Source organism: Hevea brasiliensis, chromosome 13 (genome assembly GCF_030052815.1).
Source record: "Hevea brasiliensis isolate MT/VB/25A 57/8 chromosome 13, ASM3005281v1, whole genome shotgun sequence".
Lineage (NCBI taxonomy): Eukaryota > Viridiplantae > Streptophyta > Magnoliopsida > Malpighiales > Euphorbiaceae > Hevea > Hevea brasiliensis.
The window spans coordinates 90084410-90101051 of record NC_079505.1 but is presented as its reverse complement, the minus strand read 5'-3'; the positions used below and the strand labels follow the sequence as shown (position 1 = coordinate 90101051).

Sequence of the window (16642 nt, the reverse complement as noted above, 5' to 3'; positions counted from 1 at the left end):
AAAATAATAGCACAATTTCCACCAGAAATGCATTTTGATATTATGTTTGATTAGCTTCGCAGGTACTAAATGAGATCGTTTTCTAACGACCTAATTATCCCCTAACGATCCGATTGTTAGGGATTTGCTTGACGTTTGAGTTACGACAAAACAAATACTCTCCGAAAGGTCCCAGGCTTGCTTTTGAGGATTTTTGTGCAAGAAATTACATAAATTTAATGGTTTAAGAGTGATGCAGTCATCAGAATAACTGATAAGAAACTCCAAAACCAAGTTCAAGTCTTCATCTCCTTCTATCACTTCGATGCCTTGTATCATGATCATCACCACTTTCTCTGCCTTGATATCTATATTCTCGCCCTTCCCTCCTGCCTCTGTGGCAATCATAATTTCTATAACTTGGTTCATCTCTTGTGTCACGTCTGTCACCATCTACGTACCGCCTTTTAGAATCGGTCCCATCCCCCAATTCTCCCCTGCGACTTTCATCACCTGCAGTTCTCTTCCTATAACTTTCTTTCTCCCTCTCATCTCCACAGCCTTCAGTATCAGAACTTCTCTTTCTGTATTCTCGGTCATCTCTCCTATCATCATCTCGTTCTTTTCTTCTATCAATTCGCTCCTCAGGATATTTACTTTTTTTCCTTTGATGATGTCTATCATCCTCCTTGTGTCCACTATGCCTGTGCCTATCACTTGAATATTTCTTTTCTTCATCCCTGTGTTTCAGGTCTTCTGAACTTGTCCTGTACTTCCTCTCTCTCTCTGGATCATGGCGCCCAATTCTCATTTCTTGTCTTGGACTTTCCGGAGTGTCTCCATCAAATACCATTTCATATCTGCAAAAGTTTTTTTCACTATTAAACACGAAAGCACAATTGCACCCAGACATGCAAGATTACCATTACCAACTGATAGTTAACATAGAAACACACAAAACAAGATATGCAAGATCACCAACCTAGAGTTATTATTTCCACCACGTTGCAGATTATCATCCTTCAGAACATATTTTGGAGGTTGAAGTTGCTTGTTGGCAGGACCCCCAGCGCAATACTTAGCAATGTGATCAGGTGCACCACATTTGAAGCAACCTCCTCCTACAGCCAACAAGTAGTAATGTAAACATTATAGTTAAGAAGTCTCCAGGGAAAAAAGAAAAGTCGCTTGAATTAAAACCAGAAAAAAAAATTGTTACCTACACTTATCTAATGCCTAATACTTTTAACATAAGAAAATGAGCTGAAAAATTATTTTCTTTTTCCTGTATTTTGAGTATCCCAACGCTTGGTACAAATCCAACCCATGTCGATTAGTTGTCCCTAGGGCAATGATCAGCAAGTAGTGTTTTTTCATAGCTCAGACAGTTTTTATGATCCAGTCTACAATCTCGATTATGTGAAATGTAGCATACTTCATTTATACTCGAACTAGCTCCAGAATGTAATCTCGTCTATGTGAAATATAGCATACTTTGTTTATACTCCAACTAGCTCTTTTACATTCAGACAATAATTGTTCCCGATGACAATCTAGTTCCTTTACATTCAGGCTCATCTTCGCACAAGCTAAGATTCAGCAGTTATGTCAAACAAGTACAACTAGGGTTGGCTTAATTGGTATACCATGTATGATTAACCCAAATACATTCCCCAAGGTGAACATTTTTTCTTTTTTCTTCACTTCTTTTTCACATGAATAAGCACACGCTCACATGTGAGAGAGAAAAAGAATGCTTCCGGTCTTCCTAGCTAAGACAAAATAGTAAGTGGCCAATTTCAAATGGATTGATGCAACCCATGTGGGAAAGGAAATCAAGCAGCCAACTGTTTCCAAGGATCAGGACACTTAACTACAAGAGTTTTTGCACAGCATTAACAGTTCGCTACACAAACAAAAACAGAAACAGCCAATTTTACCTTTACTAGTTTGGCTGTTCTTGCGCCTATATTGAGACCATAGTTTTGAAACACTTTGACTAAAATCCACATGTATCCTTCTATCATCAATTAAAGCATTATCCATCTGCCACGAAAATAAAATAAATCAAGGTTAGAAAACTAAGTTCCTTCACTCTCAGAACCCGAAACTGAATGACTGTACTTGAAATCCAACAAGAAAGACACAAATAAAGTTAAGCATAAAAATGGTATATGCATCACCATAATAATATTATTCTAAAAAGTCAGTAATTCTTGTAACCATTACTCTCTCTCTCTCTCTCTCTCTCTCTCTCTCTCTCTCTCTATATATATATATATATATATATATATATATATATATATTCTGCTCCCCAGGGCGGGGGAAGGGAGGGCTCGTGAAGGAGTGTTCGTCCTCTCTCTCTCTCTCTCTCTCTCTCTCTATATATATATATATATATATATATTCTGCTCCCCAGGGCGGGGAAAGGGAGGGCTCGTGAAGGAGTGTTCGTACTCTCTCTCTCTCTCTCTCTCTATTCTCCTCCCCAGGGCGGGGGAAGGGCGGGGCTCATGAAGGAGTGTTCGTAGAGAATGTGCCAACGTAAATAAACTAGTAAGTAATAAGCTTGTCATGCTTAAAGGTTAGAAAGGTATTTCAAAATTGCGAATTAATGAAGACTATGTTTCATGCAATGTTGAATACAAAATCAGAAAAAATTGCATCATCTGTGCTTACTTGCGAAATTCCCCTAATTTACCATATTTAGTAAAGTTACCATAGCATAAATGCATGGAGAGAAGCAAACCCACATAAAAATAGATAAATGGAACAAATACCCCACAACAATCAAATATAAAGGAATTAAAGAGAAAAATCTTATGTTTGAAAAGACAAAAGGGCATTCTCATACCTTAAAATATGCTTGTTCGCATGCCTCTTTGGTCTCAAACTCTGACTTGGCAAAAGTAGAATGTAAATTATACAGTACAAACATATTTAAAGGAAGCCAAAACAACAAAATATTTACAGAGATCATATGACATCAACAATCTGGTCACTATGCATCAACAAAAAGAAGAACATCATTACGCATGTCAAAGAGACAAGCGGACTCGGGAAAAAAAGAGAATATATCTGATTAAAATAGAAAATACTGTTGGGGCCAACAATAAGTGATGCATCCACCTTACAGCAATAAATCCTTTGAAAACTCCTTTGATGGAGATATTAGTTATCATTGTTAGCATTTTCCAGTGTCAAAATATGTGTAGAATATTCTCTTCATATCTGCTTAACTCCAAATTTCAAACTTTTCAATGGAATGGCAGATACTGATGAGTGACGACAGAAATGTTTTGTAGTTTAGAAGAAAGTATAACAATTAACAAAGTTATAACAAATCCTCTATTTTCAAAAAAGAAAAAAGCCTAACCACATACATGTTCATGAATACACACTGAAAAACTTGCCAAGACAACTAGAAACTTGCTCTAACATTACTGATTTTAAAGTTCTCTCAAGTAGTATAGCAAGAGTTTAGTACCAAAAGATAGTTTAATGATCAAATCCAATCATTGTGATTGACCTACAAATACTTCACCCTTTTACTTGCCATTGCTATCCATTTAGGGTCAATTTTAGGATCAATCCTCATCAAGATTCACGTAAAAAAAATGGCATAGCTGTTTATCAACAGTCATTTCTATTTTCCTTTAAATCATCATTGTATAGAACAAAGTCCAGCATACAAAAATACTGCCATAGCAACTTTAATACAAATTTTTAAGTCATAAGTTCAGCTAGTCCTATAACATCGAAGTTCAAAGTCCATTGGAGGATTATTGTAACCAATCAAACTTGTGGAACTCCAAAATCTTACCACTGTTTGCACAACATTTTCCAGCAAAATGACCAATCTACTTGCACACACATGTGGGCAGTCTAGCACAAAACAACAAAAAGACAAGATTCTACTTACCTATAAAAGCATAGCACAAACTATCTCCAGTCTTGTAATCACGTATTATTTCAGCCCTGCCATCACCCATTATGAGTGTTAGCCTTACACCACCATAACAAATAAAACAATTCTAAAAAAAATTCATTTACTAACAATACAACGGTTCCAAATCGTGAAAAGATTGTATGCAAGTCCTCATCCTGCAATGAGAAAAGGAACGATTACATGATCTTACAGTGACAAGCTGCGGTATCTGTATCAAAGAATGACAGAACAAAAACTCACTTCAGTAACAGGATTCAGTTTACAGACAAAGAGAACATTCTCAGGAGGTTTTATCTCGGCATCAGGAATATCCCCAATCTGCAACACAAAGGAATAAAAAGAAATTAATGCATTCAGAGTTGTAGGCAGAAATCTATATTTAGAAAAACAAATACTGGGATCAAAATATTTATATAGGGTCTTACACTCTCAAGTACAACTGCACTAGAATGAGCTTCCTTTGCTCGAAGAACCTCCTCAAGCTCCACTGGACCTAATTGCTCGTCCATAGACACCCAATCATCTTCAAGCCGCACCTCATCATCAACCTATTTATAGAATAACAATGCATAAACTACATACATGATTTCCATACAAGAGAGATCATATTTAAAAGCCAAAGAGTTAAAATAACAAACTTATAAAAGATATTGATCTGAGATGAATCAGCTCCTACCTCATCCTTTGGTTTGCCTTCAGGAGAAGAGTCAGGAATCAACTCTGCTAGTTGAGGAGGATCATCAAAAGGATCATCAAGTACATAGGTGTGTTTGATTCTGTTCAAATGCAATATTTATGTCGTTGAACTGAAAATATTCATTTATTTCATTGAAATGAAAGCATCATTAAGCAGAAATAGTATATTCACAGAAGATGAATGGCAAACCGGATATTTTTATATGGCCTGTTCTTTTCATCCACATAAGCTTCATTTATCCTAGTCAAAGTGTCAAGCCCTTCTGCCACCTCTCCAAAGACCTATAATGACAGGCATTTTCTCAAGTCACGCAAAGAAAGCATCAGAGAGAAAATTAAACCCAGAAAGAAGTTCCCAAAAATCTGAGTCAAAATAACACAAATTTTATTTCCACCTGTAATTCATTTTATTTCAGTCCTTTATAACACAAACCTAAGAAACAAGTTTGTGAAGAACTAATCACCTAAGGATCTTCCTAATGACAAGGCACACATGCTCCAATATATAAGAGATAGTAGAGTACTCGGTTATCACATGCATTTTTAATAATAAACAGTTTACCATCTTCCTCCCACATGTACTTGGAAGATACCAGGATGTTACCAATAAATCCCTAATTAACCAAATAGTATGCCACAATGATTTGACCTGCCTTGCTCGCTCAATATTGTTTAGGGAGTCTAGATATACTCCCCAAGTAAAATGTACATGAGAATACCTTAAGGCATAGCCAGTATAAGCCACTTGTTAATTTAAACCAGCCTTGCACCATTTTGTTGCATTATTACTGTTCTAGACTAATGTTTATCTTTCTACCATAGAGAGAGAGACAGAATAAACCAGTTGATATGGTTGGAAGACTTACTGTATGCTTCCCATCTAGGTAGTCCAGACCATCACGCAGTGTGAAATAGAACTGAAAATAGGAACAGTTATATGATTGATTGCAAGAAAAAGGGGAAAACTGAGATTTTTTTCCATTTAATATACATGCATTAAGTATAAATGCCACTAAGAACTACAAAATCTTATACCTGGGAAGCATTCAGATTCTCTCCAGCACTGGCCATTGCAACAGTTCCAGTCTTGGAATGTTTCAAATCAAGATGGATTTCATCACTAAAAAATCGAGCCTGATCACCGTAAAGAAATCTGAAAGGACGGCATGGTGAAATAAGTATGCGATATCATATAATAAATCAAATAGTGAATGATATTCTAGCCCAGAACCAAAAACAGCTAATCTAAAACTGAAACACCAAACTCTAATATAAGAGAAAGATGAAAAGAGAACAATGAGAAACAAATGTCAGATAATCCAGGCACATTAAAGCATATATAAGATTAAAATATATGTGTCTCTTACTTGTAAACTGAATCACCACCAGTTCCTGTACCAGTTGGGTCACCAGTCTGTGCAGTAAAATCCTTCTGAACCGTGTGAAATAGGCAGCCATTATAATACTTAATCCTGAGTCGACAAGTTTAATTGAAATATTGAGTGAAAATTTCGCTTAGGAACTCAACTTTTTATAGCAAAAGCAAGTATAGAATCACCAACAACCATTATCAATTCGAAACACCGTACAGAAGTAGTAATAAAAAAGTATCAAACTAAACAAACGTCCACAAAACGCCAATTTATTGTCAATTAAGGATATTACTAGCGTAGATTCAGATGAAATTAATCATGAAATAGAGAGAGAGAGAGAGAGAGAGAGAGAGAGACGTACTTGCAAAGCTTCAAGAAATTCTTGCAGGTCAAGGGGCACTTCTCTGTGAATAAATCAACCACTATGTCTCCTAAACTTGTAGTTATTAGCACGGACATCTTCTCTTTTTCTGTTTGGACTAAGAGAAAGTAGCAGGCAAAACGAAAACTAAACGAAGGGTAACACAAATATACTTGAATATTTCGTCGTAGGCGACTTCGGGTCAAGTACCAAACACCAAAACCCATCAAAATAACCGACCTACCCATATAACTGAAGATATTCTTTTCGGCCCATTGGGAGCGGTGAACGGCCCAAATTGCAGACCGAAAAGCGCCCATTTGGAGGAAAAACTTCCCAAATTTCAAACTCAGACAAGGACAGGGCCCGCATAAAGAATTAAACAAAACAAAGCCAAGGCACATCTTCCTTTATTTGCAGTACCCATGCCATTAGCAGTAACATTAAGGCATTTGTCGCTGTCATTTTCAGTCACAAGGAGGGAAGGGATTAGGTATGTCGCAGCATGGCAGTATCCACAGTGCCGGCGGAGGGACCGACTTCCACTTACCGGATGAGATCTTGGCTGTGATGCCGACGGACCCTTACGACCAGCTAGATCTGGCCCGTAAGATCACGTCCATGGCCATCGCCTCGCGAGTATCGAAGCTGGAGGCCGAGACGGGTCGCATGAGGCAGAAAATTTACGAGCAGGATCGAATTATATATGAACTTGAAGAGAAAGCGTCTAACATGCAACGCGCGCATCTAGGGGCGGAGTCCAGGTTGAAGATTAGCCTTGATGAAAATGTAAGGGACGAGAACTGATAATTCAATGAGATTGAAACGTTTTAAAGATTTTTGTTATTTAGTTTTTTTTTTTTAACATATTTCAGTGTCAAGTTGGTTGTTGGAAAATTCGGGATCATAAAAGCAATGAGATTGTTTTAGGATTTTGAAATGAATTAGGCATTCATTAGGTCAATTGATTATTGGGGAAACGATAATTCGAGTAGTCAGTATAGTTTTGTAGTGTCATTGCTTTTGGGAAAAATGGGGAATCGGGGAAATTTTGATTTCGTAGATTGAATGACTTTCTTGTTTTCTATTATTAGTATTATTATTTTATTCGCGAGAGGGTGGTGTATAGAGAATTGAAGCTAATGATTGGCATTCGGAATTAGAGATTAGGAAAAGTAACTTAGTGCAAAGTGACTAATAATTCAGCACATCTGAATATGACTGAAATTTGGTCAAAGTGATAGTAAGTAGTAACAGGATGAGCTGAAAATCTGAAAAGCTAAACTTTATGAACATAATTTCAATTTTGTTGATAATGTTTTGACTTGATATAAATTATGTAATGATTCTACTTCTTAATTGAGTGAAATTGAAGAAGCTGGTTTTCATGGGCTCAGTGGATTAAACATTAGTAAATTATTAGGTTAATAGAAGTGAAAAAGTGAAAGAGGGGAGGGGTGGGGAGATAGATTTTAATTTTTTGCTGGATGGACTTGATGATAGTTTGGCTCATGGTTATTTTCCTGCACAAAAGTCAAAACAGTCTTGCATGAATTCTGTAGATCATTAATTTGAGTGAAAAGAGAAGAATCAATCTTGAAAATCTGAGATTTCACAGTTTGTTTATATTGTTGCCTTCGTAACAGTGCAGGTTTCCAACCACAAAGGAAAACTCAACTGATATATTGAAGTCAGTTTAGTCAATTGTCAGTAGGTCGTTGTCATTGTAATTCCAAAAGGAAAAAAGTTAATGAGATTCAAAAATACATGTCCAAAAATGGGAAAAAAATACAATATATTTTATTTTTCCTCATTCGCCTCTTAGTCAAATAAATTTGTGCCATGCATGTTGAACCATTGAATTTGAAAGTCACTTTGTTGTCTTGATATTGATGAAGATGAAACTTTCAAAGGAGGATTCATTGGTGATGAGTGTGAAGAAACTCAGCTGTGATTTGGCAAAGGTGTGATTTCACTATTCATGTATGAAATTGAGTTGCTTAGCTGCATAATTTCAGAAGTGCATTTGCCCAATAATGGTCTTCTTGTGGTCTGATCCTTGGAAGATCCTTTAATTTTTCTTCTTCTTCTTTTTCTTTTTTCTGCCTTTTCTTCTCCTCCTCCTCCTTTCCATCTCTATCTGTGTGCACATGAAGTGCCTGTTCTGAGACATTGAACTAAGGACCTCTTGGTGCTGGTTCCCTATTCCTATTAGTGTGCTGCTAAATTGTACAAAAGCTTATACTTTGTAGTTTCATTATATCTATTTGGATCAATTACTAACATATTTTAATTTTGGCAGTTGGAGACCTTTAAGAGGCAATTGATGCAATCACTAAATGATGATAATTTATCAGTAAGACATTTTATCAATTCATGTTCATATTTAGTTTTTAGTTCACGTATATACCTGCTGTTCTTCATCTGACAGTTTTCACATGATTAATGAGGAGTTGAGGACTTCTGTGTCTGTGCCTTTATTTATTTTTTTTGCACTTATTGAGACGTTTGCTAGTTTCTCTTTTCATCTTTAACAACAGGCTGAAACTGTTGATATTGGCACTTGTGATCAGTCAGTTCCCAAAGCGTATCCTGACAAAGGTATTTGTTAAAGTCTTTGATTCATCTTGTTGATTGCTATAAAATAGGGGCAATTAATTGGTTCCATGTGGCCTTCTTGAAATCATAAGGGTGCAAGTTTGAGTCTTAAGTATGGCCTTTTCTCACTGTAACAATGAAGTGCAGAATCTGTTCAAATGATGATGCATGCTTATTGTTCTCACTTCATTCAAAGAATTTAGTTTCTTTCCTTTTCTGCTACCTAATTGTCCTGCCTTTTTTTTTTTTCCTTCTGTTTTCTTGTTTCATAGATGAGGGGATGAATGGCTATGCATCCCAAAATTCTCATAGCGGCTCTACTGATACAGGAAACACAGTCGGTGATGGTATTGGTTTAGCCTCTTCTTTTTATATACCTATAATGATTTCAAGTCTTGTTGAAACAGATTCCATATTTTGGTGTTCTATTTACAGTTGTATGTTATGAAAGCATTGTTTTATTGTGTTTAAAAATAACTATATTTTCTTCGTTCGTTTTGTGCTTCTTTGTCAACATCATTTTCACATGTCTGAAACCTATTTTTGTTTAAGTACAAACCATAATTATTGTATGGGTACATGGAATGCATCATATATCAACCTTCAGAAGAAAGGTCTTTATCAAAATTTTAACCTTGAAAATATAGAAACTCAATCCTTACATTAGTTTTATGTCCATAAAAAAATTGCAAGTAATTTCTTTTCTGCTTCTTTGTCCGCCGGTTCCAATAATTTTTGACCTTCCAAATTTTCCTTTCTTTTCCACTTATATTTTCATTCAATCACTCTTTGAAACTTAGTGAAGTAATCGGATTTCTCCTTGTTGACCTGACTTGAGCTTATATCTGTTGTTGAAAGATTACTTTTCCTCCTGATAATTGGATTTGATTTCATCCTACAACAGTAATTTTTTTTTTGCAAACCTATTTGTTTTAAGTGGAGCATTCAGAAGAAATTTGGATAACAATGCCTGAGTTTTGCATTCTTGAAGTTAGCAAAACTGCAGTCAACGTTTTGTTTCAGAGTATATGTATCTTCTACAACACAATTAATGGTCTTTTAAATTTTAATTTTATTTTATGGCATATGGATGGTTTTTTGTAATGAAATGAGGTTATTCTTGTGTGATAATGTTATATATGAGTACATTGTAAGCTGGTTGTTTGGTCAAACAGCTTCAAGACATGGTGGGCAAAGATTTTCTATTACTCCATATATCACACCAAGGCTTACTCCAACAGGAACCCCAAAAATCATTTCTTCAAGTGTGTCCCCTAGAGGTTTTTCTGCTGCTGGATCTCCTCAGAGAACCTCTGGCACAACATCTCCCACAAAACCTTATAATGAGGGACGGACTACACTCTCTTCATGGTACCCATCAAGCCAGCAGTCATCAGCAGCAAACTCTCCTCCCCGTGGACGACCATTGCCAGGTATATAGGAGTATTTTTGGTCGTTTTGCAATCTATCTAGCCATTTGCTCAAGTTATAAATTCCTAGTCTGTTCCAGATGTTCAATTTGTTATGATCATTTTAGTCTTTGGAGTTTTACATGGCTCATACTTTTCGTGATTATTTTCCTTTATTGTCTGACATTATTCTTTTTTGTTGTGGAAAATCTTTAGCACGCACTCCACGAATTGATGGAAAGGAGTTCTTTCGCCAGGCCAGGTGAGTGTTCTAATATGACTGTATGGCATGCATTCAGTGACTAACATATATCTAGAGGACCTTCCTGTTGACTGTTTTGGCAATATTTATAATTTAGGGGTCGTCTATCATATGAACAGTTTAGTTCATTTCTGGCTAACATCAAGGAGCTGAATGCTCAAAAGCAGACTCGAGAAGTAAGGAGCTGAATCTTTAAATTTCTGTATATGTTTCAACCATTATGTGTATTGATATAGTGTATCTAACACTATTTTTCTGGTGAACTATCCTTGTTATCATTACCTTTCAGGAAACCTTAAGGAAAGCAGAAGAGATATTTGGGATGGATAACAAAGATCTTTACTTGTTGTTCCAAGGATTGCTTAATCGCAACATTCATTAGACCTTAAATTATGTCCAGTTAAGATGTTTTACAGTACTTGGGTGTGCTTACTCGTATTCTCTGCTCCCTTCTGTTATCTTAGCATTTATGGTCAGATGTCATGGTCCTGTCAATCTGTCCGCACAAAAATTTACAGGACAACTCTTCCATCTCAGCTGGGCCTTTGAATGATGATGTGTAAACCAATTAAACCCCCTGTGAACTTTAAAATATTTCAAAATAAGATTGGCAACAAGATCCTATCTCAGGCTCTGACTTTCTAATCAGCACAGATCTAATGTAGATTGGCTTCACCTTTGCACCAACTGATTGGATTGGTGTTTTAATTTATTTAATTAGAATATTTTCATCTTTGGAGCAGAGTTTTGAAATGAAATTCATATATTTGTTGAAGGGTTGTGATGGATTCTAATGCAATTAACAACCATTACTTGACAGGTTAGGGATCAAACTTAAGTCCAACATTCCACCTATAAGAGAGGATACCTTATGATAAATTCTCCAAGATGTAATTTATTGACGGCATCAACTTGTATCTTAGTGGTTTATGTTTAAGCATCTAGGATTGCAAGCTTCATTTCGTACGTACATGCAGGTATGTTATGTAAATAAACATCTGTTTTTTAGCATTACCTGCTCGGATATTAAGAAGTACTGGTTGACATTATTTTCGCAAGATTTTGATATTTTCAATTTGGAAATGAACAGGTTTATTTTCTTCAATGAATTATCGTCCTCTCTCGTTCTCTCCATTTAAGTTTTTCTGTTTGCTTCATAGGTATATGTTTCCCGATTTGTTTAATAATTGTTATTAAGGACTAATGCATGTGCGTATTCTTTCTAATAATTCTTCAAATTAAACAATTGCAGGAAAACAAATTAGCAAGCTTTTTATATGTTGTTAATCAAGTATTTATCTTACCCTTAAATATTATTATCCTGTTTTTCTCCTATTTACCCAGATAATGTAGTGATGCAAAATCATGGATACTTTCATAGACAAAGTCTTGTGGATTAGTCAAGTATTTGAATAGATGACAATCTCATAATGAGGGAGGCATTGCCGACCTGATTGCATGAAAGGGAAGCGAACATGTATAAGAAAAGCATGACATATCTTTGAACAAAGGACCCCAACTTGCTAAGAGAAAACAAAAGCAGAGTCCTCTATAGAACAAGAATATATAATAATAATAAAAGTAATAGGAAAGGTGCTATATGGTGCTGTAGCGATATTTATATGCTCTTAAAATCAGCTTAGATTCACTTCCAGGCAACATGCACAAACATGAGTTTGTTGGACCATCAACTACCACTGGGAAGAAGATAAAAAGTGATCAGATGGATTTGTGTCAGATCATTATGGTTATTAATAAATAATAATAATCCCCATTTTCTACATTTCTCTTTTCCCTTTTCTTTGCCTAACTCAGCCTGATATTCCCATACATCAATTATAATTCAAATGAGTTTGTAAGAAAATTCGTGTGTTTAGAATACTTTTTAAAATGATAGGATATATTTGAATTTTATTATTTGAAATAATTGATAAGTGAAATAAATGTATTTATTTTTATACTTTACTCTTATTTATAAAAAAATAAATATAACTGAAATGGAGTGCTTTGAGTATTTAATAGAAGACTTAAATGAATTATATTCTTGCAAGATCGTGTCACTTTTAATATAAATTCATCTCTTTTAAAATGATTTACATTTTAATTTAAAACAAAAAACTAAATTTGAACTATTTTAAGCTTTGAGAATTGATAAAAAGAATTCAATTCTTCCAAACACTAGAAGCTTGGGAACATAGTTACTGATAAGGTATGGCAGAAAACAAGAGAATAAAACGAACTGATACATTTTGTTGGCCCCTGCTGTGCTATATGTTACTTAAAGTCACCCCAAAAAGCCATCTTTAACATTGGACACTGATTAATTTCATGCAAAAAAAAAAAGATAACAGATAAAGTTTGAAGAAAAGCCAAGAAAATCGATAAAACGAAAAATAAATAAATAAATAAAAGCGGCAGAAGAAGAATAAAGCAACCAGTAGATTTATATGCATCTTATTACCCTCCGATATATGGACAAGTTGAAATTGAAAAGAAAAAAAAGATGAAAATTAATTAATTAAGGAGGACCATTACTGACACAAGTGGGCATGAATTAATCCCTGGCTTGCTGGCTAAGTTGGTTGATGGGATATTGAAGAGAAGGGAAATCAAAGTCACCTGATACTACGTACTGTCTAACCATAATCTTCATATCTCATTCTCTATGAATTTTGCTTTATGTTGAACATATCTTTGGAATAGAAAGAAACGTTGAGCTTGAAGCACCCCACACCAGATAGAATGTCTTTTGATTAGCGTATGCTTGGCATTACTATCCCACATAACTATCTAATGTAATTGATAAGAGATTGAGTTAGAAATTGAATAACTATTTATAAAAAGTCAAATATATATTTTTTTAAACATAAATATAAAATTGAAAAAATTTATTATTTAAAAGTTTCTATTATCAAAACAATACAAATATATATGCACTTAAATTTTGTTACTTCAAATATATTAATTTGATATTATTAAAATTTGAGTTTAAGTTGTTTTTGATATATTTTAGTCGTAAGAATTTTAAAATAATTAAATTATTTTATTAAATTATTTTTTTTAACAATATATAAAAAATATATATATTTTTTCAAATGCATATCAGATTTTAACTCCAATGTCAAATAGACTCTTAGCCTCTAATGGCAAATTTGTTCCAAAGTTGTTCTTTTCACTTATCTTAATGCTTGTTGATACTTACATAGGTAAAGATATGAAACGCAGGAATCTTTTTTTTTTTTTCAAGATAACAAAAGATTGTGTTTGGGCAAGATGTATCGATACCTCTTTCAAGAAACTTTTTGGAACCGGACCCAATTCACATTTTCTAGCTTCCTTTTATATGAAAATGAAGTAAACTGGGAAAGCTTTTTAATCCAAATACTTCCAGCATTAGCATTGGCATTGGCATACGAGGTCTGCCTTCATGGATAAAATAGAAACCATCAATGATTTAGGCCTCAACACACAAGCTGCATCTTATTATTTAATATAAGAGGGTGAAGTCAGTAGTTCCAAGAACATATTAGTATTGCAAAAGAAATAAAAGTTTCCATTAAAACACATTGAAAATGAAAATCATTTAGAATCTTTTAATATACATATGATTAAGAGAACATGTTCAATTAATGGTGATATATAAAAACAAGAAGTCATGTCCCAGCAGCTTATTTTTGACCAAGCTCCAAGGAATCCTGCTTTGCTTTGAACAAAAGAGCAAAGGCAAGGGTGTGTGAAGCAGTCCCTTCAACATCTATGCTCAACGGAGATATTGATATTAGCATAGACAGGGTATATTTGGCCTTTCAATCTATGGCGATATCCGAAGAAGAGTAACAATTAAACCCCAAAATTGGGAGATATTTTGTCGTGCTTGATTGTCTATGCAAATCTTACAAGCCCATGTGTTAGATTCTAGGGCTATAAGTAGGCTGATCTTTAGCAGTACCTCATGGTGCACAGCTTTAAACGGTATAAGAATAGTAATCACATGAGGCCCCCGACCATACCTTCTTTTATCTGGGTCACCTCACCTTTTCCTGCTCACTTGCCTGAGTTCACACTTTATCCTCTTTCTTTCTTTTGCCAGTTAACATCACCCAAATTTGTATGAACCCTAAATGATTTTTTGGGAAAAAAAATTTATTTTTTATAAGCTAATAATATATATATATATATATATGTTTTGAAAACATTTTAGAATTATTAAATTTTAATATCAATAAATTTTAATTTAATAATACTAAAATGTTTTCAAAACATATACATTTATAACATGGGTAAGTAATCCTATAGAGTTCGTTGCAAAGTTAGAAAGACAACGCGCTTACAGCTTAATAAAACAGTGTCACAGCTTGATAAGACAGCATAGCTAAAAACACACAGTGTAGAGTTCAGTTAGACACGAACAGGTTCACTTGCTAATTATGTCCTAATTGCTGCCTCTTTCTGTTACCCGGACAGTTCCGGGCAGAACAACTTGCCTAAAGCTAGTGCGCTCTTCCATTCCTATATATATATCTATCCTCTAAGCCTCGAAGGTTAAGTGACAGGACAGACAGGGCAAAAAAGAGAGAGAGAACCTTAATCCTTTAACCACCTTCTGCCCTCTCTTTCTCTCTTCATTAATGGCTTCCGTCCTCATTTCTACTCCAACTATCAGTTTTCTCCTGAGGAATTCTCAGATATTTCGTCCGTAATTGCTCAAGAAAATTATGGTGGTATATTTGCTAGCCCTTCAACTGCCAGAGTCTCATGTGGTGCAATTTCCACTACTGCTGGTGCAACGTTGGGCCATGAGCAGAACCTTCCCTTTTTATATGATAATAATGGTGGGCTTGAGGGTTTTCCAGTCGAGTCTGATATCTTGTCGCGGGTTTCAATGACGACGACCCCTTTCCCTGAGCGACTTGGGGTTTCCGAGATGGTTGTGCCCTCATTGACGGACTACAAAATGGGTTTTAGTGGCATTGCCAAAATTCACAACTTTGGAGGCGGATTTCAATATTCGGATACCAGTGAGTATGGAGAGGATTGCTGTGGATTTGTGCAAAATTTCAAGTCTGTCTATCCTGATTTTGGAGAAAATTGGGTATCCATTTCTTCCTTCAAGTCTTAGTCCACATATATATATATATATATATATACACACACACGTGTAAAGAATTCTGTGTGTTTGAATTGTATATGTAATTTATGTGCTGATAATTTTTAAATTTTGTTATAGAGAATTCAATGCAATCAAATGCCAGCCATGGAACACACCAATATAAGGGTAGGCCGGTATACAGTGGAAGAAAGAAAAGATAGAATTCTAAGGTATTTGAAGAAGAGAAACCAAAGGAACTTCAATAAGACCATCAAGGTCTCTCTCTCTCTCTCTCTCTTCCTTCCTTCCAATATATATATATATATATATATATATCTATATATATATATATATATATATATATATATATATATATATTGCCTATTTATTTCATAATTAGCTCTTTATTTAGAATTAATGTTTCATTACCCTTACAATAGACAATAAAATTCATACAGTAACCTTGTCGCAAAACCCTAGCTGACCGGAGAGTTCGTGTCCGGGGAAGATTTGCAAGGAATAATGAACTATGTGAAGACGAAAATGGTGGGAAAAAGAGTGACAATCCTCTCCAAGAAAAAGAATCATATAGCAATGGTGCCCTCGAGGTATATACTAATTATCCATCATCAAAACCAATTAATTAATACTATTTTTATCTACAGGGTCGATCGGATGGCTCAATGGGTGGGTTTATAATGAGTTTCTTGTGGCTTTTGCAGATGAAGAATGATGATGATGATTGGCTGCAAGAGGCTGTAGCAAGTCTAATGTGTGTGCCATATATAGCTGGGTGACCCAACTAATTGGTTGTTTGGAAAATGGACAGCGACTGATGGATAAAAGATCGTTGGCTATCACAAGCAACGTTTAATTTGTGGATGATGGATGGATCATGGACGTAGCAAGCTAAGCTAGCTAGAGGG

The 16642-nt window shown here is 35.0% G+C and overlaps 2 protein-coding genes across 5 annotated transcripts; one reads left to right on the top strand and one right to left on the bottom strand.

The window, feature by feature from the left end:
• Window positions 1-155: 155 nt before the first annotated feature.
• LOC131171981 (peptidyl-prolyl cis-trans isomerase CYP59-like) lies at window positions 156-6494 on the bottom strand. The gene is made up of 14 exons (XM_058132865.1): window positions 6359-6494; window positions 5992-6096; window positions 5660-5777; window positions 5491-5541; window positions 4815-4906; window positions 4605-4704; window positions 4354-4476; window positions 4169-4246; window positions 4037-4083; window positions 3902-3957; window positions 2834-2874; window positions 1920-2025; window positions 962-1100; window positions 156-839 (listed from the first exon to the last, which is right to left on the bottom strand). The coding sequence occupies exons 1-14, from the start codon at window positions 6454-6456 to the stop codon at window positions 284-286; spliced, it is 1710 nt and encodes a 569-aa protein (XP_057988848.1). The 5' UTR covers window positions 6457-6494; the 3' UTR covers window positions 156-283.
• Window positions 6495-6757: 263 nt separating this feature from the next.
• Window positions 6758-11761, top strand: LOC110659618 (uncharacterized protein At4g15545). Of its 4 annotated transcripts, XR_002495758.2 has the most exons (11): window positions 6761-7147; window positions 8257-8322; window positions 8661-8714; window positions 8899-8959; window positions 9229-9303; window positions 10132-10389; window positions 10582-10627; window positions 10725-10803; window positions 10917-11026; window positions 11448-11604; window positions 11718-11761. XR_002495758.2 is itself a non-coding variant. In XM_021817590.2 (10 exons), exons 1-9 carry the CDS (start codon window positions 6854-6856, stop codon window positions 11007-11009), a joined length of 960 nt encoding a protein of 319 aa, XP_021673282.2. In that variant the 5' UTR covers window positions 6758-6853; the 3' UTR covers window positions 11010-11026; window positions 11448-11761. The 4 variants fall into 4 exon arrangements, 2 of the variants coding, with proteins under 2 accessions (XP_021673282.2, XP_021673281.2); XM_021817590.2 differs by having other exon boundaries at window positions 6758-7147; window positions 10198-10389; window positions 11448-11761; XR_009142693.1 differs by having other exon boundaries at window positions 6760-7147; window positions 10917-11062; window positions 11448-11761.
• The last annotated feature ends 4881 nt before the right edge of the window (window positions 11762-16642 follow it).

Excerpts from the sequence above, each read along its gene's own strand:
- LOC131171981 (XM_058132865.1), bottom strand. The coding sequence starts at position 6,456 with ATGTCCGTGCTAATAACTACAAGTTTAGGAGACATAGTGGTTGATTTA. Across the intron at positions 4,907-5,490 it reads ACCTAGATGGGAAGCATACA|GTCTTTGGAGAGGTGGCAGA; the intron begins GTAAGTCTTCCA and ends CTGTCATTATAG. Across the intron at positions 4,084-4,168 it reads AACTGAATCCTGTTACTGAA|GATGAGGACTTGCATACAAT; the intron begins GTGAGTTTTTGT and ends TTCTCATTGCAG.
- LOC110659618 (XM_021817589.2), top strand. The coding sequence starts at position 6,854 with ATGTCGCAGCATGGCAGTATCCACAGTGCCGGCGGAGGGACCGACTTC. Across the intron at positions 7,148-8,256 it reads AGATTAGCCTTGATGAAAAT|ATGAAACTTTCAAAGGAGGA; the intron begins GTAAGGGACGAG and ends ATATTGATGAAG. Across the intron at positions 8,960-9,228 it reads CAAAGCGTATCCTGACAAAG|ATGAGGGGATGAATGGCTAT; the intron begins GTATTTGTTAAA and ends CTTGTTTCATAG.